General features: G+C 49.6%; 1 protein-coding gene across 1 annotated transcript in view; it reads left to right on the forward strand.

The window, feature by feature from the left end:
• LOC144501864 (multidrug and toxin extrusion protein 1-like) overlaps positions 1 to 26,614 on the forward strand; it is a 127,993-nt gene that overhangs the window by 24,761 nt on the left and 76,618 nt on the right. Inside the window, exons 11-14 of the mRNA XM_078225909.1 lie at positions 77 to 185; positions 3,752 to 3,827; positions 6,703 to 6,779; positions 10,288 to 10,413. Of these exons, the coding sequence (XP_078082035.1) occupies positions 77 to 185; positions 3,752 to 3,827; positions 6,703 to 6,779; positions 10,288 to 10,413 (388 nt within the window). The remainder of the gene's footprint in view (positions 1 to 76; positions 186 to 3,751; positions 3,828 to 6,702; positions 6,780 to 10,287; positions 10,414 to 26,614) is intronic.

The following is a 26,614-nucleotide window of genomic DNA, read 5'->3' on the forward strand; positions in this document are numbered from 1 at the left end:
CGCCCTGACTGAGGGCTATATCACCACACAATTCACCTCTTTTTCTAAAAAGAAGTAATTTTTTTCCCATTTGCAGACTCACGTTGGGATCGGGATGGCAGCAGGGGTCCGTGTCGGCATGGCGCTGGGTGGAGGGGATCCACGGCAGGCCAAGATCTCTGCAATGACCGCCATCATTTCTGCTGGTCAGTGATAATGTGGACGTGTGTGCCAGATCTGTGACTCTCACTTTGGCTTTGTGTGTGTACCTGTCTGTCTATGAGTGTGTCTGCCTGTGTGTGTACATCTGTATGTGTGTATGTATTTGTGTGTGTGTGTGTGCCAGTCTGTCTCTGCGTGTTTCTCCGTGTGTCTCTGTGTGTGTTTATCTATGTTTATCTGTGTGTCTGTGGTTTTGGGCTTTCTCTGGCTCCTGAACACACAGCTCTCTCTGGGGGATTGTCATAGAGGTCACTCTGTAATTGCTACGGTTCCCTGTCCAGGTGAGGGTGGGTGGGTGGGCTCTTGAAGCTGAGTGACCAATCAGAGGCATCCCTGTTTGAGAGGAGCAGCTATGATGGGCGGTCGGTAACAGAGAGGACGTTTCAAAATGGAGGCTCTCTCACCAACGTTTTTAAAAAGAACTTTCATTAATAAATGGATCTTTTACCCTAGGGGGTGGAAACCTGCTTCCAGAGCTGCTTGTGGCTAATCCTGCACGCATGTGGGTAGGGAGGGAGGGAGGGAGGGAGGGCCTCTTGGCTGAGGAAGCTGACTGCAGCCTGCCGTCAAGTGCTCGCATCCCCAAAAACTGCAAGACCCCCCCTCCTCGCTGCCCCCCACCCCCCCACCACCAACCACCCTCCCCCCCAACCACCAACCACCCACCCTCTACTCCTTTGTCTGCAGGGTAATTAGTGCCAACAAGGCTCTTTACGACATTAGTGAGTGTGTGCTGGGTGGAGGTGGGCAGTCCTTTAATGGCCCGCTTCTCTCTCGGCACTAAAATAGCCGGCACTGCAGGAACGGCATTGGGAAACTGATAGCCCAGCCAACGCTGGTATCTTCCAAGCTCACCAGCAGACTTGATGGGCTGAATGGCCTACTTCTGCCCCAACGTCTTATGGCCTAACTCCATTTCATTCTGGTCTGGTCCTGAAAATTCAGCTGTGTGTGTGTGTGTGTGAGTGTGTGTGTGTGTGTGTGTGTTTGTCTTTCTGTGTCATAAAATTATAGAATCCCTACAGTACAGGAGGAGGCTGTTCGGCCCATCGAGTCTGTACCGACCACAATCCCACCCAGGTCCTAATCCCATAACCTCATGCATTCACTCTGACACTCGGGTCAATTCAGCATGGCCAATCAACCTAACCCGCCCATCTTTGGACTTTTGAGACATTTTGTGTGGCCTTTCTCTCTCTCTCTGTTCCAGTCCCTCTCTCCCTCTCTCTCTCTCTTGAGTTTATCCCCATCTCTCCCCTTTCTCTTTCCCTCTCTCTCTTGCCTCGTGTCCCTCTTTCTTTTACCTCAGTCTTTTTTCCATCTCCGTCCATTTCTGTTTAATGTCTCAAATTGCTCTTCCCTGCCGTTCATTTATAAATTTATTCTAACAGCTTTTTCGGTCCCTCCCCTTCGGGGTTCATTAGAAGTAGGAGCCGGAGGAGGCCATTCGAGCCTGCTCCACTATTCAATGAGATCATGGCTGATCAGTCTGTGGCCTCAACTCTACTTTCCCGCCTGTCTCCCATAACCCTTGACTTCCCTTGTCAATCAAAACTCTGTCTAACTCGGTCTTGAATCTAGTCAATGATCCAGCCTCCCCTGCTGTCTGGGAAAGAGAGTTCCAACACTGGTGAAATTCCTCCTCATCTCCATCCTAAATGGGAGACCCCTTATTCTGAACCTGTGCCCCCTAGTTCTAGATTCCTGCACGAGAGGGAACACCCTGCCAGCACCCACCCGGTTGAGTCCCCTCAGAATCGTACATGTTTCGTAGAATCCCTACAGTGCGGAAGGAGGCCATTCGACCCATCAGATAGGAATTTCCAGCCGCACTTGCCCCAAGATTGGAAAATCCCGCCCAAGGTCAATGGACCTTTGCATGGTCCGTGTCCTGCCCGCTTCGATTCCTGTGCCCGGTGGGACGGGTAAATTCCGCCCATTGGGTCTGCACCGACTCTTTGACAGAGCATCTTACCCACGTCCCCCAACCTATCCCTGTAACCCAATGTATTTACCCTGCTAATCCCCCTAACCTACACTCAGAGACACTAAGGGGCACTCTAGCATGGCCAACCTACCTAACCCGCACATTTTTGGAGTGTGGGAAGGAATCGGAGCACCCGGAGGAAACCCACGCAGACACGAGGAGAATGTGCAAACTCCACACAGACAGTGACCCAAGGCTGGAATTGAACCTGGGTCCCTGGCGCTGTGCGGCAGCAGTGCTAACCACTGTGCTACCGTGCCGCCCCAATAAGTTCACCTCTCAAACTCTGATGAGTCTAACCTGCTCAACCTTCCCTCATAAGATGGGCAGCACGGTGGCACAGTAGTTAGCACTGCTGCCTCACAGCGCCAGGGACCCGGATTCGATTCCCGGCTTGGGTGACTGTCTGTGTTTGCACGTTCTCCCCGTGTCTGTGTGGGTTTCCTCCGGGTGCTCCAGTTTCCTCCCACAGTCCAAAGACTTGTGGGTTAGGTTGATTGGCCATGCTAAATTGACCCTAATGTTAGGGGGATTAGCAGGGTTAATATAAAAGGTTTATGGGAACAGGGTCTGGGTGGGATTGTGGTTGGTGCAGACACGATGGGCCGAATGGCCTCTTTCTGCACCGTAGTGTTTCTACGGTTTAGCATAAGACAAGCTCCTCGCCCTAGAATTCAGCCGAGTGAACCTTCTCTTATCTGCTTCTAATGCAAGTATGTCCCTGTTTACGTAAGTGGCGAAATCTGAACGCGATAATCTGGTTGTGGTGTAACCAATGCCTTGGACAGTTGTAGCAAGACTGCCCCACATTTATAATCCATCTCCCTGTGGGGCAGCAGTACCATGGGGGCAGGAGTGGGGTAGTTATTCAAACTTTGGAGTGGGTACAGAAAAGATTTACCAGGATGTCGCCTGGCTTGGAGGGCATTAGTTATGAGGAGAGGTTGGAAAAACTTGGTTTGTTCTCACTGGGACGACGGAGGTTGAGGGGAGACCTGATCGAAGTCTACAAGATTATGAGGGGCATGGACAGAGTGGATAGTCAGAAGCTTTTTCCCAGGGTGGAAGAGTCAATTACTCGGAGGCATGAGTTTAAGGTGCGAGGGGCAAGGTTTAAAGGAGGTGTACGAGGCAAGTTTTTTACACAGAGGACGGTGGGTGCCTGAAACTCGCTGCCGGGGGAGGTAGTGGAAGCAGATAGGGTAGTGACTTTTAAGGGCGTCTTGACAAATACATGAATAGGATGGGAATAGAGGGATATGGTCCCCGGAAGGGTAGGGGGTTTTAGTTCAGTCGGCAGCACGGTCGGTGCAGGCTTGGAGGGCCGAAGGGCCTGTTCCTGTGATGTAATTTTCTTTGTTCTTTGTTCTCTTTGTGCATCTGATGGGCATTTTTGGACGGGGGGTCCTATAAGTGGTGTACACTCCCCCTTGGGTAATCTATACTGTGTCACTCCTGTCAGGCACCTTGTAGTTTTGAAAGCAGTGTTGTGTATTGCTGTGTGTGGTGATTGCTGTGTACTGTGTCTAACTCCTGCCTGTTTAAAGCATTCTCTTATAACAGGTTGTGTGGCATTGGTTCTCATGTCATTGCTTCTGGGGCTGAAGGATGTCGTGGCAAAGATCTTCACCAGTGACCGGTTAGTAGCCCTTCCTCCGTCTGACCGTGAATAATTAAGAAAGGGAGGGAGGGTGTGGAGCTGGGCTTTTTTGAAGGAGGTTGAAATACTGCCTCTGGGGGCCTGTAGTGTGAGCCAAGGCCCCCCTCTCCCCCGCCCCCACCCCTCCCACCAGACCTCCCCCCACTCCCCACCCACCCCTCTCCCCAGAGGGAAGTCTGTACATTCTCCCCGTGTCTGCGTGGGTTTCCTCCGGGTGCTCTGGTTTCCTCCCACAGTCCAAAGACGTGCTGGTTAGGTGGATTGGTCATACTAAGTAGCCCCTTAGTGCCCCAGGATGTGTAGATTAGGGGGATTAGTGGGGTAAATATGCAGAGTTATGGGGAATAGGGTCTGGGTGGGATTGTTGTTACAGAGTTGGTGCAGGCTTGATGGGCCAAATGGCCTCCTTCTGCACTGTAGGCATTCTATGATTCTACATGGGGCCCTCCTATTTTGCATAGAGTCTATAGAGCACCTACAGTGCAGAAAGAGACCATTCGGTCCATCGGGTCTGCACTGACTCTCTGAAAGAGCATCTTTCCCAGGCTCTCCCCTTTGCCCTATTGCCATAACCCGCACACATGCCCAGCTAATGGAGCACCCGGAGGAAACCCACGCAGACACGGGGAGAGAGTGCAAACTCCACACAGACAGTGACCAAAGGCAATCTTGTTGGCTGCGGCCAATTAACAGGCCGCCGGCAGGACCCTTGTCCAATTGAGGACAGCGTCTAGCCCCCAGGAGCTGCCTCGTCCAATCAGAGAGGTGGCAACACCGTGCCTGATGGTAGTTACTGCTGAGGATGCGCCTCAATGCCGAGGTATCCTTGAAGACCAGTGAGCTTCTGTGGGGAAGCAGGGGCTGGATGGACAGGTCCTTGGGTATGGTGGGGTGGGTGGGGGGCGTTGTTACAGTGGTGCCCTTGGGTGCAGGGACGGCCCCTGCCATTGGGGACCTTCTCTGTGAGCCCTGGTGCGGCCATAAAAGTGCCTTCCCTCCAACGCACTGAGGGTGGAAGTATTTCCCTCGTGGTCTACTGTGGCAGCAGCCTCCCCAATGTGGGCAAAAGTTGCTGAAGCCCTTAATTGGGCCCTTAAGTGGCTCAACTGGCCTGGTAGACAATTTACTGCTTCTCGTAGCGGGCAATATGCCAAGGTAACGGGAAGATAGCATCTCCCCTCCTGACTCCTTACCCCATCACATCGACTGCTTTCCAAATACGCCCCCAGCTGACCCTCTCTCCCACCTCCCCCCAACCCATAGCGAAAGTCACGATCGACTGGGGTCCCCAGTGGGAAGGGCCATGTCTGCATACAAGGCCACCACCGTAACAATACCCTCCACGATCGACACTAGATGAATTGCAGTGGTTCAAGAAGGCAGCTCACCACCACCTTCTTAAAGTTTATAGTTTATTTATTAGTGTCACAAGTGGGCTGACATTAACACTGCAATGAAGTTAGTGTGAAAATCCCTGAGTCGCCACACTCCAGCGCCTGTTCGGGTACACTGAGGGAGAATTTATCATGGCCAATGCACCTAACCAGCACATCTTTCGGACTGTGGGAGGAAACCGGAGCACCCGCAGGAAACCCACACAGACACGGGGAGAACGTGCAGACTCCACACAGACAGTGACCCAAGGCCGGAAATAGATGGGGACCTCCACCGGCAGGTTCAGAAACATTAGCGAGCCAGCACGATTGTCTCCCGGGTTCGCGAAATAGAGGCAAATCTGGTTTTCATATTGTAATCAGCCTCGCTGGGGCCGGTTGCATGGAAAAAAATGGCCTGGGAAGATCGGACCGGTCGTGATTCCCGTTTTTGGCCTCATGCTGACATTTCCCAGCGCCCTGTGTTTCTTGAGCAGCGCAGTGGGCCAGGAAAATCGCACTCGTTCTTCCCCACATCCCCCACCCCACAACTCTCACCCAAAACCATTAATCTGTGCCCCTTAGTCCTTATATCGTCAGCTAATGGGAACAGTGATCTTTATCTACCTTATTTAAAGAGGTCTCACAACACCAGGTTAAAGTCCAACAAAGTTATTTGGAATCATGAGCTTTCGGAGCGCTGATCCTTCATCTCCACTCACCTGATGAAGGAGCGGCACTCCAAAAGCTCGTGATTCCAAATAAACCTGTTGGATTTTAACCTGGTGTTGTGAGACTTCTTACTGTGCTTACCCCAGTCCAACGCCGATATCCCCACATCTTATCTAAATAAGAAAAATTTTTTTTTTCATTCTTTCGTGGGACATGGGCGTCGCTGGCTAGGCCAGCATTTATTGCCCATCCCTAGTTGCCCCTTGAGAAGGTGGTGGTGAGCTGCCTTCTTGAATCGCTGCAGTCCATGTGCTGTGGGTTTACCCACAATGCCGCTAGGGAGGGAATTCCAGGATTTTGACCCAGCGACTGCGAAGGAACGGCGATATATTTCCAAGTCAGGATGGTGAGTGGCTTGGAGGGGAACTTGCAGGTGGTGGTATTCCCATGTATCTGCTGCCCTTGTTCTTCTAGATGGAAGTGGTCGTGGGTTTGGAAGGTGCTGCCTCAGGATCTTTGGTGAATTTCTGCAGTGCATCTTGTAGATAGTACACACTGCTGCTACTGAGCGTCGGTGGTGGAGGGAGTGGATGTTTGTGGATATGGTGTCAATCAAGCGGGCTGCTTTGTCCTGGATGGTGTCGAGCTTCTTGAGTGTTGTTGGAGCTGCACCCATCCAGGCAAGTGGGGAGTATGTGCAGTTGGAGAAGGTTCCAGCTCTTTGGGAAACAAGGGATGAGAACCGTGAACACGAAATCAGACTTTCTGATGTTTCAGTGTTTTTAACACCTTTCCTCTCTCGCAAACAGGCAAATTATCAAACTGGTTTCCAAAACGATCCCAATCCTGGCTCCTGTCCACCTGTCTGACGCAATAGGCTCGGTGAGTGACGTGAGCATGTTTAGAAACTGGAGAACGCTGCTTTGAAGTTACATTCCCCACATGGTCTGGCATGGGGTACATCCCCAGACAGGGCAGGAGACAGGTATCTCCAATCCCCACTCAGAGTAACTTTATGACCTGCATCTGGTTTTAATTATAAGTTGGCCAAAAATCCCAGCATGCTTAGCTCTGAGCCAGAATAGCCATTTTAAAACCACTATTGCCCCTATTGTTGTTAAATCATTGCTGTGGCCATTCTTTCTCCACCTACAGGTCCAAGCAGGCAGGCCCCTTGGAGTGGAGGGAAGGCCCCCCATTGGGGCTGTTGGGATGCCCTTGCTCAGACTCCCTCAGGGAGGCCACCTCCATGAGGCTGGCTGCCTCCGCAAGTGGTGGGTGGTGGGATGTACTGCCATTGGCAAAATGACGGGCAAATAAAGTTTCTACAAGGACCGTGACAGGTCTCACGATTCTAGAAGGACCAGCTTAGTAGGATCTTTCACACAAAACCATCCACAGTTGAAGCTTTAAGCATGCTAATTGGTTGCCTGCCTTATCTTCTTAGAATCCCTACAGCACAGAAAGAGGCCATTCGGCCCATCGAGTCTGCACCGACCACAATCCCACCCAGGACCTACCCCCATATCCCTACATATTTACCCACTAATCCCTCTAACCTACGCATCCCAGGACACTAAGGGCAATTTTAGCATGGCCAATCAACCTAACCCGCACATCTTTGGACTGTGGGAGGAAACCGGAGCACCCGGAGGAAACCCACGCAGACACGAGGAGAATGTGCAAACTCCACACAGACAGTGACCCAAGCCGGGAATCGAACCTAGGTCCCTGAAGCTGTGAAGCTCTGTGCTCTGTGGGCTGTGGGAAATTTCCCCAGAAGTGGGAAGCTGTCGGGGATCCATCCCAACACAGCTTCCCACTATTTTCCTGGCACCACCACCCTGCACCCTGCTTTCCAATAGCAAGACCTGTAAAATTCTGCCCTTAGTGTTCAAAAAACCAGCCATCTCCGTCTTGAATCCACTCGATGACTGAGAATCCACAGCTCTCTAGAGTAGATTTGATTTGATTTTGATTTGACCTGATTTCATTTTTTATTGTTACATAAAATAAAAAGTAAAGTTTATTTATTAGTGAAAAGTAAGGCTTACGTTAACACTGCAATGAAGTTACTGTGAAATTCCCCTAGTCGCCACAGTCCGGCAGCTGTTCAGGTCAACGCACCTAACCAGCACGTCTTTTGGACTCTGGGAGGAAACCGGAGCACCCGGAGGAAACCCACGCAGACACGGGGAGAACGTGCAGACTCCACACAGACAGTGACCCAAGCCGGGAATCGAACCCGGGTCCTTGGTGCTGTGAAGCAGCAGCGCTAAGCACTGTGCAGCTGTGCCGCCCATGTATTAGTATACGGTGAAAAGTATTGTTCCTTGCGATCTATACATACAAAGCATAGAGAAGGAAAGGAGAGGGTGCAGAATGTAGTGTTACAGTCATAGCTAGGGTGTGGAGAAAGATCAACTTAATGCGGGGTAGGTCCATTCAAAAGTCTGACGGCAGCAGGGAAGAAGCTGTTCTTGAGTCGGTTGGTACGTGTCCTCAGACTTTTGTACCTTTTCCCGATGGAAGAAGGTGGAAGAGAGAATGTACAGGGTGCGTGGGGTCCGGGATGGGTGAATGAATGAATTGATCGATATACACAAAGTACTGTTGTTCCTGCTCACAGGATGTCCCAGTGTCTCTCAGACGATGAATTATTTTCTAAGTACGGTCGGCATTGTTTAGCATTGATTTGACGTCCAATTTGTGCACATTCCAGGCTCGACAAAAAGCGATGTGGTAAATTACTAATCCGTATGTTTTTTACTTGAGGTGTCAGTTGAGGAATAAACATTGTCCTTGAGAACTCTCTACTCCTTTTCAAGTAGTGCCATGGGATCTTCCTGTGCCCACCTGAGATTGCAGACATGGCAGTCAAATTATGAGTACCTCATCAAGAGAATGGTACCTCCAACAATGTAGCACTCCCTTAGCAGTGCACTGAGGTGTCAGCCGAGATCTCTAAAGTGGGGCTTGAATCCATTACCTTCTGCATTAGAAGTTAATCGGCGAAGGCTCCCACTAGTTTTAACTGTATGTTTGGTAATTTTAAAAAATTCATTCATGGGACATGGGCATCGCTGGCTGGCCAGCATTTATTGCCCATCCCTAGTTGCCCCTTGAGAAGGTGGTGGTGAGCTGCCTTCTTGATTCGCCGCAATCCACGTGCTGTGGGTTGACCCACAATGCCGTTAGGGAGGGAATTCCAGGATTTTGACCCAGCGACTGCGAAGGAACGGCTGATATATTTCCAATTCAGGATGGTGAGTGGCTTGGAGGGGAACTTGCAGGTGGTGGTGTTCCCCATGTATCTGCTGCCCTTGTCCTTTTAGTTGGAAGTGGGCATGGGTTTGGAAGGTGCTGCCTCAGGATCTTTGGTGAATTTCTGCAGTGCATCTTGTAGATAGTACACACTGCTGCTACTGAGCGTCGGTGGTGGAGGGAGAGGATGTTTGTAGATCTGGTGCCAATCAAGCGGGCTGCTTTGTCCTGGATGGTGTCGAGCTTCTTGAGTGTTGTTGGAGCTGCACCAAGGCAAGTAAGTCACAGTAGACTGTTCAACTGTGAAAGCCAAACCAATAAGCCTGGCACTGTCCTTACTTGATCTCTGTGCATGGATAACTCTGACCAGAGGGTGTAAATGTTTGAGCACTCTGGAGTTATAGGAATTAGAGGCAGACAATTCCTTATATGGTCAGCCTTGGTCTTTGGTACAGATTCTGACTGGAGGTGAGATAATGGTCCATTTACTCCCCACTCTCATTGATTTTGTGTAGAGTGGGCCTCTTATAGAATCATAGAATCCCTACAGTGCAGAAGGAGGCCATTCGGCCCATCGGGTCTGCACCGACCACAATCCCATCCAAGCCCCAACCACACAATGCCATGCATCCACCCTAGCTAGTCCCCCTGGATACTGAGGGACAATTTAGCATGGCCAATCCACCTAATCCGCACATCTTTGGACTGTGGGAGGAAACCAGAGCACCCGGAGGAAACCCACACAGACTCGGGGAGAATGTACAAACTCCATACGGACAGTGACCCAAGCCGGGAATTGAACCTGGGTCCCTGGCGCTGTGAGGCAGCAGTGCTAACCAACTGTGCCACCGTGCCGCCCTTCTCTTTGGAGTTTAGAATAATGAGTGGGGATCTCACAGAAACAGAGAAAATTCATTATGGAGTCAATGTACAGGGTCAGCCATGACCTTATTGAATGGTGGAGCAGGCTCGAGGGGCAGTATGTCCAACTCCTGCTCCTAATTCTCATGTTGTTATGAATAACTTGTATTCGTTTAAACCCCGTAGAAATAGTTTCCCTTTGCTCGTTGCAATTGCAATATCTCACCCCTGAAACCTTCTCTGATCTTGTTCTCCGCTGCAGGGGGTAGCTAGTGGCATTGTTCGAGGAACAGGGAAGCAGAAGATCGGAGCGGTTGCTAATCTGGTTGTTTTCTACGTTGTCGCGATCCCTGTGGGAATTTCGCTGATGTTTGCAGCCAAGCTTGGAATTCTCGGTGAGCCCTTGGACAGCACAGCTAATTTTTCCTTAAAAGTTATCCCAATAATTTTGGTGGCGGTGGGGGGGAATGATTACCATGGCGACTCCACATTTTGAAGAAGACCCGGTCAGTGAGGTGTGAGCTCCTACTGTTCTCCTCATGAGTTTGATGAACTGACTCACATCGCGGACTTTCAGGATGCCAGAAATAAAGTATGGCTTCTTAGCTCTCTTCAATTTTTAAACATGGCTTCCTATGGCGGGGGTTCCAGCTGAGGAAACCCCTTCATAAGCCCCCACCTCCTTCTGCCATCATGTGCCTTGTCAGAGAGTCATAGAGAAATACAGCACGGAAATAAACCCTTCGGCCTATGCCGACCATGGTGCCCTCCCAGCTAGTCCCAGTTGCCTGCGTTTGGCCCATATCCCTCTAATCCTTTCCCATCCATGTACTTATCCAAATGCTTTTTAAATGCTGCTATTGAACTTGCCTCAACCACTTTCTCTAGCAGCTCATTCCATACACGCACCACCCTCTGTGTGAAGAGGTTTCCCCTCAGGTCCCTTTTTAATCTCTCCCCTCTCACCTTCAGCCTGTACCCTCTAGTTTTCAATTCCCCTTCCCTGGGGAAAAGACACTGGGTGGAATTTTTCTGTCCTACCCACCACGGGAATCGTAGCGGGCGTGACATGGACCATGCAAAGGTCCGTTGACCTCAGGCAGGAATGTCCGGCCTTGGGGTGAGTACGGCTGGAAAAACCCGCCCAATGTGAGTTCATCCTGTTTCTGCCCCTCATGGTTTTATACACCTCAATGAGGTCAACCCTCATTCTCCTACATTCCAAGGAATAAAGCCCTAGCCTGGCCAACCGCTCCCTATAACTCAGGCCCACTAGTCCTGGCAGCATCTTCGTAAATCTTCTTTGCATCTTTCCAGTTTATCAATGTCTGTTCTATAACAGGGTGACCAAAACTGTCCACAATGCTCCAAGCTCAGCCTCACCAACAATTTATACAACTGTAACATAGCGTCCCAACTCCTATACTCAATGCCCTGACTGATGAAGTGTGCGAAATGCCTTCTTCACCGCTCTGTTATATGTTATATGTAGAACCAGGGGAGCACTTCAGCAGTCACGGGCATTCAGCCTCTGATCTTCAGGTAAGCGTTCTCCAAGGCGGCCTTCACGACACACGACAGCGCAGAGTCGCTGAGCAGAAACTGATAGCCAAGTTCCGCACACATGAGGACGGCCTAAACTGGGATGTTGGATTTATGTCACATTATCAGTAACCCCCACAGCTTTCCCCCTGGTCTTGCAGGCTGTCCTGTCTGGAGACAATACACATCTCTTTAACCTGTGCTCAATGCTCCCTCCACCCACATTGTCTGTATCTTTAAGATCTGGCTGGCTGTAGGGATTCGCATTCTAATCAGTATTCTGTAACTTGATTTTGTGTCTCTGTGCACTGTTTGAGAGCACATTTCCACTCCATCTGACGAAGGAGCAGCGCTCCGAAAGCTAATGGTATTTGCTACCAAATAAACCTGTTGGATTTTAACCTGGTGTTGTTAAAACTCTTAATATGTAGAACCAGTCAGGAGTGTGGAACATGAGTGGAAATCCACCAAAATAATCAGGCCATTTGTGGAGAATTCGTGAGGTGCTGACGGTGGGATGCTAGCAATTAACTCCCATCTTGCTGGTGTTTGCGATGGAGCAGATGGAGTTCAGTCGTGACACCTGCCCCTTTCCTCTTTATTCATTCTTGGGAGTGGGCACATTGCTCTGTGGGTCTGGAGTCACATGTAGGTCAGACCAGGTACAAATGGCAGATTTCCCTCCCTGAGGCAATTACTCTGGAGGGAGTGCAGAGGAGGTTTACAAGAATGTTGCCAGGGCTGGAAACGTGTAGCTATGAGGAGAGTGGGGATAGGTTGGTGTTACTTTCCTTAGAACAAAGAAGGCTGAGAAGTGACTTGATTGAGGTGTACAAAATTCTGAGGGGGAAGAGATCGAGCGGACAGGATAAAATTGTTTCACTTGGTGGAGAATTCTAGAACCAGGGGATATAGATTCAAGATAAGTGGCAGTAGGTGTAGAAGGGACATGAGGAAGGACTTTTTTACGCAGAGGGTGGTGGGTGTCTGGAATTCACTGCCTGAGTTGGTGGTGGAGGCAGAGACCCTAAACTCTTTTAAAATGTACCTGGATCTGCACCTTAAGTGCTGAAAGCTACAGGGCTATGGGCCGGGTGTAGGAAGGCGGGATTAGATTGTGGGCTCGGATGTCCTCGGGCTGGTATGGACAAGATGGGCCAAATGGCCTCCTCCTTTGCTGTAACCTTTCTATGGTTCTGAGGACATTAGTGAACAAAATGGGTTTTTACAAGAATGCAGTATCATTGAATCATAGAATCCTACAGTGCAGAAGGAGGCCATTTGGCCCATCAAGTCTGCACTGACCACAGTCCCACACAGGCCCTATCCCCATAACCCCCAAGCATTTACCCTAGCTAGTCTCCCTGACACTAAGGGCAAGATCAGCATGGCCAATGCACCTAACCAGCACGTCTTTGGGACTGTGGGAGGAAACCGGAGCACCCGGAGGAAACCCACGCAGACACGGGGAGAACGTGCAAACTCCACACAGGCAGTGACCCAAGCCGGGAATCGAACCCAGGTCCCTGGCGCTGTGAGGCAGCAGCGCTAACCGCTGTGTCACCGTGCCGCCCCATTTAGTTTTATGAACATTATTAATAAGACCAGCATTCTATTCCAGATGTATTAATTTAATTTAAATTCTCCCAGGGGGCATAGTGTGATTTGAACTCGTGTCTCCAGATCTTTCAGTCAGGTCTCTGCATTACTAGTCCAGTGATGTTACCACTATGCCACCATCCCCATAGGTACTGTTCCCCTGGCATCTTCCTGTTCTGTGTAGTTGGACAGCTGTACCAGGTACCCACAGAGTATGTTAGAAAGTATAGTTCTTGTTGTTTCTTCCAGGTCTTTGGACGGGATTGGCAATTGGTACCTTCCTGCTGTCAGCCCTCCTCTTGACAGTGATCTTCAAGATGAACTGGAACCGAGCTGCGGAAGAGGCAAGAGATTTATTGCGCCATGAAATCTGTTGGCGCCCCTGTTGGGGTGCTTTGGTCTGACATGCTTGAATCGCGTTAAGAATTGGGAAGGAAGTCAAAAAGAAAAAGTCCCACCTTGAATCACAGACGGCCATTTTGTCCTCTCCCAGAATGCCCTTGGTGGGCAGGCACATTTGCCCACACCACATTCAACCTGGAAGCAGGAGATGCCCAGGAATGGTCCCAGCTCGTGGTAGATGGTGGTGGTGGGTGGGGTGGGTGGCGGGCTTTGTTAGAGGTTGGGCTCACCAAACCCAGGAACCAGTGTGGAGACTGCCAGATGCTGAGGCAATCTGGTTGGAAGTGCCCCAGCATTTTGTTAGTTATTAAATGCATAAAACGAATAACAGCCCACTAATTCCCCTTGCTCTATCCATTCCAACCACCTAGTATCCACCATGAAGACCTCAGGAATCCTGCTGACCTACAATAATGTTATGTGTCAATAGATTATGTCACGGTATGGAAAACAAAATCATTCAATACATTGACATTCCTTCAAATAATCTCTTATGAACACAAACATTTCTATTACATAATCACTTGGAGCTGTCAATCAAACTGCTCACTTAACAGGCACCCTGCTGTGATAATATTAGGTTGTAAAATCAGTCATGAAGCACAAATCCTGTAATGGTAACCCTCAGGCTTATGTCAACAGAGTGAAATAGCAAGTGGTGATTTTTTATAAAAAGCTCCACATTTTAAAAAATGAGCTAACTCTCTTGACATCTTTAACACTTTCAATTAGTGGTTGAACAAAGGCAATACCATTAAGGGGAAGGTCAATCGACTTGAGGAAGAAAGGAATAGAGGGTTGTAATCAGAGGGTGGGATGGCGAAAGATTGGAGGAAGCTCATGCAGAGCAGAAATAGCATGGAGCAGTTGGACCGAATTACCTGTTTCTGTGCTTGACAGTCTACACAATGAACCCAAGCCCGATATATGGGCAAACAGCTCGAGGGCTGAATGGCCTGTCCCTGATTTGTATGTTTGCAATTGGCTCAGTGTAGGATTATTCTCGGTGTATGCACAGAACTGAGAAATCCCATTGGCTGCTCAAGGTAGGGGAAAAGTGGCCTGTAACGTTCTGAGCTGTGTTACCTGGAGACTGATACATGGAGAGGGGGACCGTGGGAGTTACCATCACAGACCTGAGTCCTGGGTAATGTTTCAATGCTGGACATGTGTTTTTAGTACTTGTCCTTCGCCCTGTGTGTGAAAAGACAGTCTGTCACTTTTGTATAGTGTAGGAGCGTGATGCGCTTCTCAAACACGAGGCCAGATGCTCGGGAAATAAAAGGCTTTTATTTACTGTAATGAAGCAGCCAATAATTATATACACTATCCCAGACTGAAGGGGTCCCAGCCAGAGCAGGGACTTTTATACCTCTCCCAGGAGGCGGAGCCCGACTGGGATGTACCACAACACTACAGTACAAAGGTGTAACAACCCCACCCTAACCCCAACAGCAACAAGTAGCACAACCCAACAGTAACATATGTACATCCTTGTAGTACTGGCCAGACCCTGGCTCAGTACTATCCAGTGGGAAGCAACGATGGTTCACCACAGAGCGATTAGAATACAATGCAGCCATAGGTGAATGATGGGATTGGGTGTAATGCTAATTTTATATTCCTCCCGATTTTAGCCTCCATTTGAAGTCAACATCGAGTGGTGTATGAATCTGTTGTCTCCCATGCAGAACATTCGCTTAAAATTACCCCCAAGTTAAAGTTTATTTATTAGTGTCACAAGTAGGCTTACATTAACACTGCAATGAAGTTACTGTGAAATTCCCCATGTCGCCACACTCTGGCGCCTGTTCGGGTCAATGCATCTAACCAGCACATCTTTGGACAGTGGGAGGAAACTGGAGCACCCGGAGGAAACCCACGCAGACACGGGGAGAATGTGCAAACTCCGCACAGACAGTGACCCAAACCGGAAATTGAACCCGGGTCCCTGGCGCTGTGAGGCAGCAGTGCTAACCACTGTGCCACCCTGCCGCCCCAGTTAAATACCTATTAAGCATGAGGAGTGCTTGTGGGGATATTGTGAGTTGCTGGGCTGGCGAGTGTGCAAAGAAATAATTTAACCGTTAACTCCAGTTACGTTTTCCCTCAGGCTCAAGAGAGAACAGGTCTGAGGAAGGGAATGGACCCCAACATAGTGGCGGAAATCGATTCCTCTGTCTATGGTAATTTCTTCTTTCTTTATTCTTTCATGGGATGTGGGAATCGCTGGCCCATTTGATATCCATCCCTAATTGCTCTTGAGGGGGCAGTTAAGAGTCAACCACATTGCTGTGGGCCTGGAGTCACAGGTAGGACAGACTGGGCAAGGATTTCCTTCCCTCAAGGACATTGGTGAACCAGATGGGCTTTTATGGCAATTGTTTCATAGTCGTCATTAGACTTTTAATTTCAGATGTTTGATTGAATTTAAATTCCACCATCTGCCATGGTGGGATTCGAACCCGGGTCCCCAGAGCATTACCCTGGGTCTCTGGGTTGCTAGTCCAGTGACAATACCACTGTGCCATTGCCTCTCCTGTCTCAGGTGCATAGCACCAGACATGCAGCCAGTCACAGACATCAGGAGCGCTAAGTGTCTTATCCTGTGTGTATAACTTCCATTATTCACCCTCATGGGAGCCCGTTGTGTTCCCAATGGCTGATCCATCTCTCCTTGCTGATGAAACTTGTTCCAAGACTTTGTCCTTGAATTTTACTTGAAACTGACTGAGGTAGCCACCCAGCTCCACCATGGACACACTGTGGCTGCAGTCTGCACCATCTCTTCCACAGGATGCACTGCAGCAACTTGCCGAGGCATTTCTGCAGCATCCCCCAAAACCACGACCTCTACCATCTGGAACCGCAAGGGCCACATCAACGCTGGCTCACACAACATTGGGCAGATAACAGACCAAGTACAGACTGCAATGTTTATCTGACGAAACCTGCCCTAGCAATGGGCCTTGTGTTACAGATAATTGTAAAACTTGTGTGTTTCAGATGTTACAGAAGATGGAAACTTGGCATCATCACAGAACCAGGAAGAACCAGACCAGCTGGAACGCACCATATTGATAGCGAGCAACAGCTCCAACCTAACAGCAGGCATCTTGTCGCCTATCCAGCTGATCATTCGCCGTGGACTCGCCATTCTAGCCGGGCTGGTGGTCCTGGCCATTGGGATTGCTGTCCACTTTACAGTTCAGGTGTAACTTCGAAAGAACCCCAAGCGAGAGCCTTTCTGCAGGTGGTGAACATCAAGGAGTGAAAGTCTTCCACAACGGGGCTAACTCTTGCCTCCTCTGCTGCAGAGTTCCTGGAGCCACCTGACTCTGACTCCATCACCATCAATAGAATGAAAGCCAGGTGGCTTTATAAAGATAGGGAGACCCTCTCTCCAAAGGGTTCCTGTCCTGGAATCCAAGCGGAAAATGATCCTCACTGAGTTCTCCAAAACCATCAAAGCAGATTCAAGGCGTTCTTAAAACAACTCGCAGAGCGGGGAGGCCGATATAATTTTGGCAGCTCAATTATTTGGGGGATATTTTTCTTCTTTCCTTAAGGCAACGCATAGAGAAACTCTTAATCCCATTAATCTGCTTTGGATTTGAGTTGCAGTCTCAGAGATGAAGACCGGGGGCTCATGTACCACCGCACCCAATCAGTTTTCCCTCTTGCCGCAGTTTATATATGTGACTTTCCTCTCCTTATAATTAGTCATTTAGCTAATGGATATTTAACATGTTGGGGATGTGCATGAGTAAATTATACCAAGAAATTGAAGAGCGCAAATTGTTTTCTCTACAATATTGTTGCTAATGGATCTCAGAAGACTAAGGAAATCTGGCATGTCCGCTATGACTCTCACCAACTTTTACAGATGCACCATAGAAAGCATTCTTTCTGGTTTGTATCACAGCTTGGTCTGGGCTCCTGCTCTGCTCAAGGCCACAAGAAAGGGTTGTGAATGTAGCCCAATCCATCACGCAAACCAACCCCCCATTGACTCTGTCTACACTTCCCGCTGCCTCGGCAAAGCAGCCAGCATAATCGAGGACCTCACGCACCCCGGACATTCTCTCTTCCACCTTCTTCCATCGGGAAAAAGATACAAAAGTCTGAGGTCACGTACCAAACGACTCAAGAACAGCTTCTTCCCTGCTGCTGTCAGATTTTTGAATGGACCTACCTTGCACTAAGTTGATCTTTCTCTGCACCCTAGCTATGACTGTAACACTACATTCTGCACTCTCTCCTTTCCTTCTCTATGAATGGTATGCTTTGTCTGTATAGCTAGCTAGAAACAATACTTTTCACTGTATGTTAATACAGGTGACAATAATAAATCAAATCAAATATTTAGAAGAAGAAAGCTGATGCTGCATGACCTTAATCAAGATTCAATAGGAAATGTGAAGGCGGGAATGTGATTATGTTGAGCTCATAGTGTGAGGAAGAGAAATGCTAGTTGGCCAGCATTGCCCATCCCTAGTTGCCCGAGGGCAGTTGAGAGTCAACCACATTGCTGTGGCTCTGGAGTCACATGTAGGCCAGACCGGGTAAGGATGGCAGATTTCCTTCCCTAAAGAACATCAGTGAACCAGATGGGTCTTTCCGACAATCGACAAAGGTTTCATGGTCATCAATACAATGTGCTGTAGTTTTTCTATAGATAAGCACATGGAATTTAGTAAGATAGAGGGTTATAGGTAAGCCTAGTAATCACTAAGGTAGGGACATGTTCGGCACAACTTTGTGGGCTGAAGGGCCTGTATTGTGCTGTAGTTCTTCTGTGTTTCTAATAGATTCTTAATTCCAGATATTTTTTTATTGAATTCAAATTCCATCATCTGCCCTGGCGGGATTCGAACCCGGGTTCTGGATTAATGCTGATGCTACATGACCTTAATCAAGATTCAATAGGAAATGTGAAGGCGGGAATGTGATTATGTTGAGCTAGTGATAATACCACTAGGCCAACACCTCCCCATCCATTCACATCGGCGTGAGGGTACACCAGAGTGAATTACAAGCGGCCTCCAATGGTGTGCACTTGGCAGGCAAACCCACCAAAGTAGCTCAGGTAAGTGCATTGCTGGTGGGGAGTTGGGGAGGGGGGATGAAGTGGTGGGGGGGGGGAGACCAAGCACAGGCAGTACCCAGACACTGATCCTTGGCACTCCTCAGGCACTTCCCCTGGGCACTGCCCAGGCGCTGAGGGTTGGGGGGGGGGTTCCATTCTTACTTTTCTGTTCTGGGGCTGCCTTTATAAATGGCGCCCTGTTGAAGAATATACCGTTGGCGAAGCGGACTCGATCACAGCCCGCCCCGCCAGTGTGACAACGCTGAGCCCGGGTTTGGCTTCTGTTTCAATCTCTCCAACAACATGGCAGAGAAAGTTGCCGTTGGGGCTGTCGGCCTCAGTGCCGCTTTTTCCCGCCCGTGCTAAAGAAAAAAGGTTCTGCCATGGGAATGTAGCGGCGGGCAGGAGCCGGCCTCTTACCTGCTGCAAACTCCGTCTCGTTAGCTGAGTGAGGAACAGTGGCGGATCATTGTCCTGGCCTAGTGAAGGCTTTAAAGAGGCAACAGGCCATAGAGAAACAAAATGGAGGCGGGCAGCTGAAATAGGCTCAGCTAAATGGTTCAACAACAGCAACAAACTGCATTTGTGTAGCATCTTTAATGTCCCAAGGCCTCTCACATGAGTAGTATTGATAACAGTCCAAAGATGTGCAGGTTAGGTGGATTGGCCATGCTAAATTGCTCCTTCGTGTTCCAAGATGTTGGCGAGATTAGACACATCGAATCCCATAGAATCTCGACAGTGCAGAAGGAGGCTGTTCAGCCCATCGAGTCTGCACCAACCACAATACCACCCACCCCTATCCATGTAACCCCACATATTTACCCCAGCTAGTCCCCCTGACACTAAGGGGCAATTTGGCATGGCCAATCCACCTAACCCACACATCTTTGGACTGTGGGAAGAAACGGGAGCACCCGGAGAAAACCCATGCAGACACGGGGAGTACGTGCAGACTCCACACAGACAGTGACCCGAGGCCGGAATTGAACCAGGATCCCTGGCGCTGTGAGGCAGCAGGATTAACCACTGTGCCACCGAGATTAGCGGGGTAAATGCGTGGTCTTACGTGGATAGAGTGGGGGCCGGAGTGAGGTGGAGTGGGCCTGGGTTAGATGCTCTTAGATAAGATGCTCTGTCGTAGAGCCAGTACAGACTCGAAGGGCCGAATGGCCTATCAAATTCGAAGGGCCGAATGGCCTATCAAATTCTTGGGCCTCAGTAGCGCACCCTGTGGCGATGCGATGAATCACTGAGCATTTTCCAGATTTTCCTGCGATCCGCTGTGTTATAAGCTTTATAAGCTCTGTTTGTGAACAGAATTCCCACTCACCTGAAGAAGGGGCTTAGAGCTCCGAAAGCTTGTGTGGCTTTTGCTACCAAATAAACCTGTTGGACTTTAACCTGGTGTTGTTAAACTTCTTACAGAGAGAATAGAGCCAACGTTTCGGGTCTGGATGACCCTTCATCAGAGCTTGTTGGAGTTATGGGGCCGGATTTATTTTCAGTGGGCGGGGTTGGCAATTCAATGTTTGATATTTGTCAACTTTTGTGTACCCAGGGGGTGAGCCTGCATCTTGCAGTGATGTTAAAGCCCTCCAAGTCCCTCAAATTTGTTTCTCATTGACTTGGCATTATCCATCTAAAGCCATCATAGCAACTACACAATAGCGGTGATGGATTTCAGAAGCAGTTACCCCGTGAAATTGCATGCCACACCAGTGCTGGCCAAGGAAAGGTTATTTGTTAAGTTGCTGAAGGGGCCAGGTTGGTTCTTCCAGTTCTTATTTCAACCATTTAATGATGTCATCAAAGCAGGGTAAGTAGCTAATCACATTGAAGTATGCTCCCAGCAAAATAACATCAGGTGATCTCTTTACATTTAATGGAAAAACAAATTAAGCGTAGCAACATACATGATTGGGATTTGCACATGTGATTAGTATCATAGAATCATAGAACCACTACAGTGCAGAAAGAGGCCATTCGGCCCATCGAGCCTTCACCGACCACAACCCCACCCAAGTCCTATCCCCATAACCCCATGTATTCACCCTGCTAATCCCCCTGACACAAAAGGACAATTTAGCGTGGCCAATCCACCTAACCCATCTTTAAATTGTAGCAGAAAATTGGAGTACCCCTGGAGGAACCCCACACAGACGCAGACACTGCACGTTTTGAAGTTTTAAAAGAAAATATTTCAACTTCTTTCTTGGTGGCACAGTGGTTAGCACTGCTGCCTCACAGTGCCAGAGACCTGGGTTCAATTCCGGTCTCGGGTCACTGTCTGTGTGGAGTTTACCCCGTGTCTGCGGGGGTTTCCTCCGGGTGCTCCGGTTTCCTCCCACAGTCCAAAGATGTGTGGGTTGTATGGATTGGCCGTGCTAAATTACGCCTTAGTGTCCCAGGATGTGTAGGTTAGAGGTAAATATGTGGGGTTGTGGGATAGGGCCTGGGTGGGATTGTTGTCGGTGCAGACTGGATGGGCCAAATGGCCTCCTTCTGCAATGTATTTGGATTCTATGATGAAGGTGGTGAATGGAAGTTCGTCTCAGTTCAAAGACATCAAATTCTTGGGCCTCAGTAGCGCACCCTGTGGCGATGCGATGAATCACTGAGCATTTTCCAGATTTTCCTGCGATCCGCTGTGTTGCCAGAGTTTCCAGAGGTCCCTGTCACTTCCAGAGGAATAGAGATGTCATGTACTGACAGTTTTTTCAGTTTTACTGACTGAGCCAATATATTCACCTGGATTGAGGGTGGGTTTCCTCCGGGTGCTCCAGTTTCCTTCCAGAATCCAAGGATGTGTCGGTTAGGTGGATTGGCCATGGTAAAGTTGCCCCTTAGTGTCACAGGATGGGTAGGTTAGGGGGGATTAATGGGGTAAATATGTGGGATTAGGGCGATAGGGCCTGCATTGGAGAGTCAGTGCAGACTCGATGGGCCAAATGGCCTGCTTCTGCAATGTCGGGTTTCTATGATTGCCATGACAGCTGATTCGCAGACAGAAAACAGACAGTGTGAATAAGTGAGTTAATTTCAGAATGGAGTGGTGTTACTTGTGGCTTGCTCCAGGCATCAGTGCTTGGGCCAAAACTATATTCAATTTATAACAATGGCTTACATGATGGGACAATGGTCATACATTCAAGATCGCTGATGACGTGAATTGAGCGGGAGAATTGTGAGCAGGAGTTAAGGAGATGGCAAGGGGACATGGGCTGGCTAAATGATTGGGCAAGAAGGTAGGGAATGGAATGTGAATTGGGGAAGTGTGAAATTTGTAATAAACCCTCAGAGGCAGAAGTCCCTTCACCAAATTCCCTTTATTTACAAGTCTGACACCAGCATCCAGAGTGTTTCAGTTTGCAGTCTACACCCGGAGTCCCAGAGGAACTGACACACCTGGGTAAGTACAGAGCAAGAGTGATTAAAGTCATTAAGAATTAATCACCAGCACAAAGAATGGAGGGTTAGACTTTTTTTAAGGAGATGAGCGATGAGGAGATGGTTGTACATGGAGCAATTTGCCTGTTCATGCAAATGAATCACGGAACATGAACATTCAGGAATAATGAGCAGTTGGGATGGTAAATGGTCCAAAAGCCTTGATTGCAAAGGGGGGTTGCGAGGTACGGGCCTTGTTGCAGTTCCCCAGAGCATTGGAGAGACCTCACTAATGAGGAGAACTACCTTTCCTCAGAGGGTTGTGATTCTTTGGAATTCTTCATTCCAGAGGGCTGGATGCTGAGCCATTGAATATATTCTAGACAGATACCAATGATGGCAGCACTGTGGCACAATGGTCAGCACTGCGGCCTCACAGCGCCAGGGACCCGGGTTCAATTCCCTGCTTGGGTCACTATCTGTGTGGAGTTTGCACATTCTTCCCGTGTCTGCGTGTCTCCGGGTGCTCCGGTTTCCTCCCACAGTCAGAAAGAGGTGCTGATTAGGCGCATTGGCCATGCTAAATTCTCCCTCCGTGTACCTGAACAGGTGCCGGAGTGTGGAGACTAGGGGATTTTCACAATGACTTCATTGCAGTGTTAATGTAAGCCTACTTGTAACACTAATAAATAAATCAATATATGTTTGGGCACAAAGGGAATCAAAGGGATGTAGGGAGAGAACACCCATCCCCCAGAGGCTGTGTAAGTGGAGTTGATGTAGATAAGCCATGGTTTTATTAAGTGGCGGAAACAACTCAAGAGGCCATTCAGCCCACTGCTGTTCTTGTTCTTATGTCTCTCCATCTCTTCTCAATGCACTGACTGGGGCATAATTCCAAGGCTCCTTATAGTTCACCCACTGGCTCATTCTTCACACTTGAGCCTGAATAGCAGGTACTGACAACTCATGCAATCATAGACATCCAGTTAGAACCATTCCACTGGGATTGGGAGGGAGAACTGAGGTTAATTTCCCCTTCGCCAAACTTAGGGGAAAAACCAATATGAAATCGTGCAGAATTCATGCTCTTTCAAGCAGGTAATCCATGTCATACAGTCATAGAGGTTTACAGCATGGAAACAGGCCCTTCGGCCCAACTTGTCCATGCCGTCCCTTTGTTTTTAACCACTAAGCTAGTCCCAATTGCCCACGTTTGGCCCATATCCCTCTATACCCATCCTACCCATGTAACTGAGTGGCACGGTAGCACAGTGGTTAACACTGCTGCTTCACAGCTCCAGGGACTTGGGTTCGATTCCCGGCTTGGGTCACTGTCTGTGTGGAGTTTGCATATTCTCCTCGTGTCTGCGTGGGTTTCCTCCGGGTGCTCCGGTTTCCTCCCACAGTCCAACGATGTGCGGGTTAGGTTGATTGGTCATGCTAAAAATTGCCCCTTAGTGTCCTGGGATGCGTAGATTAGAGGGATTAGCGGGTATAATATGTAGGGACATGGGGGTAGGGCTGGGTGGGATTGTGGTCGGTGCAGACTTGATGGGCCGAATGGCCTCTTTCTGTACTGTAGGGTTTCTATGATTCTAACTGTTTAAACGCTTTTTAAAAGACAAAATTGTACCCGCCTCTACTACTACCTCTGGCAGCTCGTTCCAGACACTCACCACCCTCTGTGTGAAAAAACTGCCCCTCTGGTCCCTTTTGTATCTCTCCCCTCTCACCTTAAACCTATGCCCTCTAGTTTTAGACTGCCCTACCTTTGGGAAAAGATATTGACTATCTAGCTGATCTATGCCCCTCATTATTTTATAGACCTCTATAAGATCATCCCTCAGACCCCTACGCTCCAGAGAAAAAAGTCCCAATCTATCCAGCCTCTCCTTATAACTCAAACCATCAAGTCCCAGCAGCATCCTAGTAATTTTTTTCTGCACTCTTTCAAGTTTAATAATATCCTTTCTATAATAGGGTGACCAGAACTGTACACAGTATTCCAAATGTAGCCTTACCAATGTCTTGTACAACTTCAACAAGATGTCCCAACTCCTATATTCAATGTTCTGACCAATTAAACCAAGCATGCTGAAGTTTTCTTCACCACTCTGTCCACCCGTGACTCCACTTTCAAAGAGCTATGAACCCGTAGACCTCTTTATTCCATAACACTCCCCAACGCCCTACCATTAACTGGGTAAGTCGTGTCCTGGTCCGATCTACCAAAATGCATCACCTTGCATTTATCTAAATTAAACTCCATCTGCCATTCGTCAGCCCACTGGCCCAATTGATCAAGATCCCGTTGCAATCCTTCTTCACTGTCCACTATGCCACCAATCTTGGTGTCACCTGCAAACTCATCTGCAAACTAACCATACTTCCTAAATACTCATCCAAATCATTAGTATAAATGACAAATAACAATGGACCCAGCACAGATCCCTGAGGCACACCACTGGTCACAGGCCTCCAGTTTGAAAAACAACCCTCGACAACCACCCTCTGTTTTCTATCATCAACAGGTTTATTTGGTAGCAAATGCCATTAGCTTTCGGATCGCTGCTCCTTCGTCAGATGGACGTCCATCTGACGAAGGAGCAGCGCTCTGAAAGCTAATGGCATTTGCTACCAAATAAACCTGTTGGACTTTAACCTGGTGTTGTTAAAACTCTTACTGTGTTTACCCCAGTCCAACGCCGGCATCTCCACATTCTGTCATCAAGCCAATTATGTATCCATATGGCTACCTCACCCTGGCTCCCGTGAGATTTATGCAACAACCTACCATGCGGTATCTTGCCAAAGGTCTGCAATGTTCAATAATAAAAATATCAAGGGAATGCCAAAATAACAATCAGTCATCAAAACTATCCCTTTTAAGGACACAGTCAAGATAGAAAGAAAGACAGATACACGCTTGAAAGACCAGGCCAGTATCAATATTTTTTGATAAAAAGACACTCAATAAACTAGTAAAAAAAATAACTGTCTTTATTTAAACATTGTGCAATCTTAATTTGCAAAAATGCCAGTCAGGTGCTTTTGTTACAAATTCAGTCAGGTTCACCTGGGAAGTGTTATTTTGGCATGAACAGTGTGTGTTTTGTGCCCAACTGCCACATATGTCCCTGAAACTTTTCCGAAGATAAGCGTGGAACAAAGAGTTTCAGGTAAGGTTTGAACAATTCGAAGTATTTGGAAGAGTTGTCGGCAAATCAAACTTATCCTGTAACAGGCCGCTTTAACAGCTTCACTAAGTTCTTGTTTTAACACTGACCCAGACTGTCGGTACTGAGTGGTAGTGAATAACAACAACTTGTATTTATCTAATGCCTATTAATGTTCAAAAAACGTATCAGGGTATTTCATAGAAGCGTGATCAGACAAAAACTGGCCAAAATGATTCAGTGAGGAGGGAGGGGGAGGGGGAGGGGGGCTGTTTAGTGAGAGGGGTCAGTGAAGGGAGAGGGGTCAGTGAGGGGTGAGGGGTCGGAGGGGTCAGTAGGGGGGTCAGTGAGGGGGGTCAGTGTGGGGGGTCAGTGAGGGGGGTCAGTGAGGGGGTCAATGAGGGGGGTCAGTGAGGGGGAGGTCAGTGAGGGGGGGTCAGTGAGTGGGGGGCAGTGAGGGGGGGGGGGCCAGTGAGGGGGGCCAGTGAGGGGGGTCAGTGAGGGGGGGCCAGTGAGGGGGGAGGGCAGTGAGGGGGGAGGGCAGTGAAGGGGGGGCAGTGAGGGGGGGCCAGTGAGGGGGGAGGGCAGTGAGGGGGGAGGGCAGTGAAGGGGGGGCAGTGAGGGGGGGGCAGTGAGGGGGGAGGGCAGTGAGGGGGAGGGCAGTGAAGGGGGGGCAGTGAGGGGGGGGCAGTGAGGAGGGGTCAGTGAGGGGGGGGCAGTGAGGGGGGGGCAGTGAGGAGGGGGCAGTGAGGGGGGGCAGTGAGGGGTGTCAGTGGGGGGGGTCAGTGAGGGGGTCAGTGAGGGGGGGTCAGTGAGGGGGTCAGTGGGGGGGTGTCAGTGAGGGGGGGTCAGTGAGGGGGGACAGTGAGGGGGGAGGGCAGTGAGGGGGGAGGGCAGTGAAGGGGGGGCAGTGAGGGGGGGGGGAAGTGAGGGGGGGCCAGTGAGGGGGGAGGGCAGTGAGGGGGGAGGGCAGTGAAGGGGGGGCAGTGAGGGGGGGGCAGTGAGGAGGGGTCAGTGAGGGGGGGGTAGTGAGGGGGGGGCAGTGAGGGGTGTCAGTGGGGGGGGTCAGTGAGGGGGGTCAGTGAGGGGGGGGTCAGTGAGGGGGGTCAGTGAGGGGGGGTCAGTGAGGGGGGGTCAGTGAGGGGGGGTCAGTGAGGGGGGTCAGTGGGGGGGTGTCAGTGGGGGGGGGTCAGTGAGGGGGGTCAGTGAGGGGGGGTCAGTGAGGGGAGAGGGCAGTGAGGGGGGTGTCAGTGAGGGGGGGGCAGTGAGGGGGGTGTCAGTGAGGGGGGGGCAGTGAGGGGGGTGTCAGTGAGGGGGAAGTCAGTGAGGGGGGTGTCAGTGAGGGGGGGTCAGTGAGGGGGGGCAGTGAGGAGGGGGGGTCAGTGAGGGGGGGTC

Source organism: Mustelus asterias, chromosome 12 (genome assembly GCF_964213995.1).
Source record: "Mustelus asterias chromosome 12, sMusAst1.hap1.1, whole genome shotgun sequence".
In the NCBI taxonomy this organism is placed as follows: domain Eukaryota; kingdom Metazoa; phylum Chordata; class Chondrichthyes; order Carcharhiniformes; family Triakidae; genus Mustelus; species Mustelus asterias.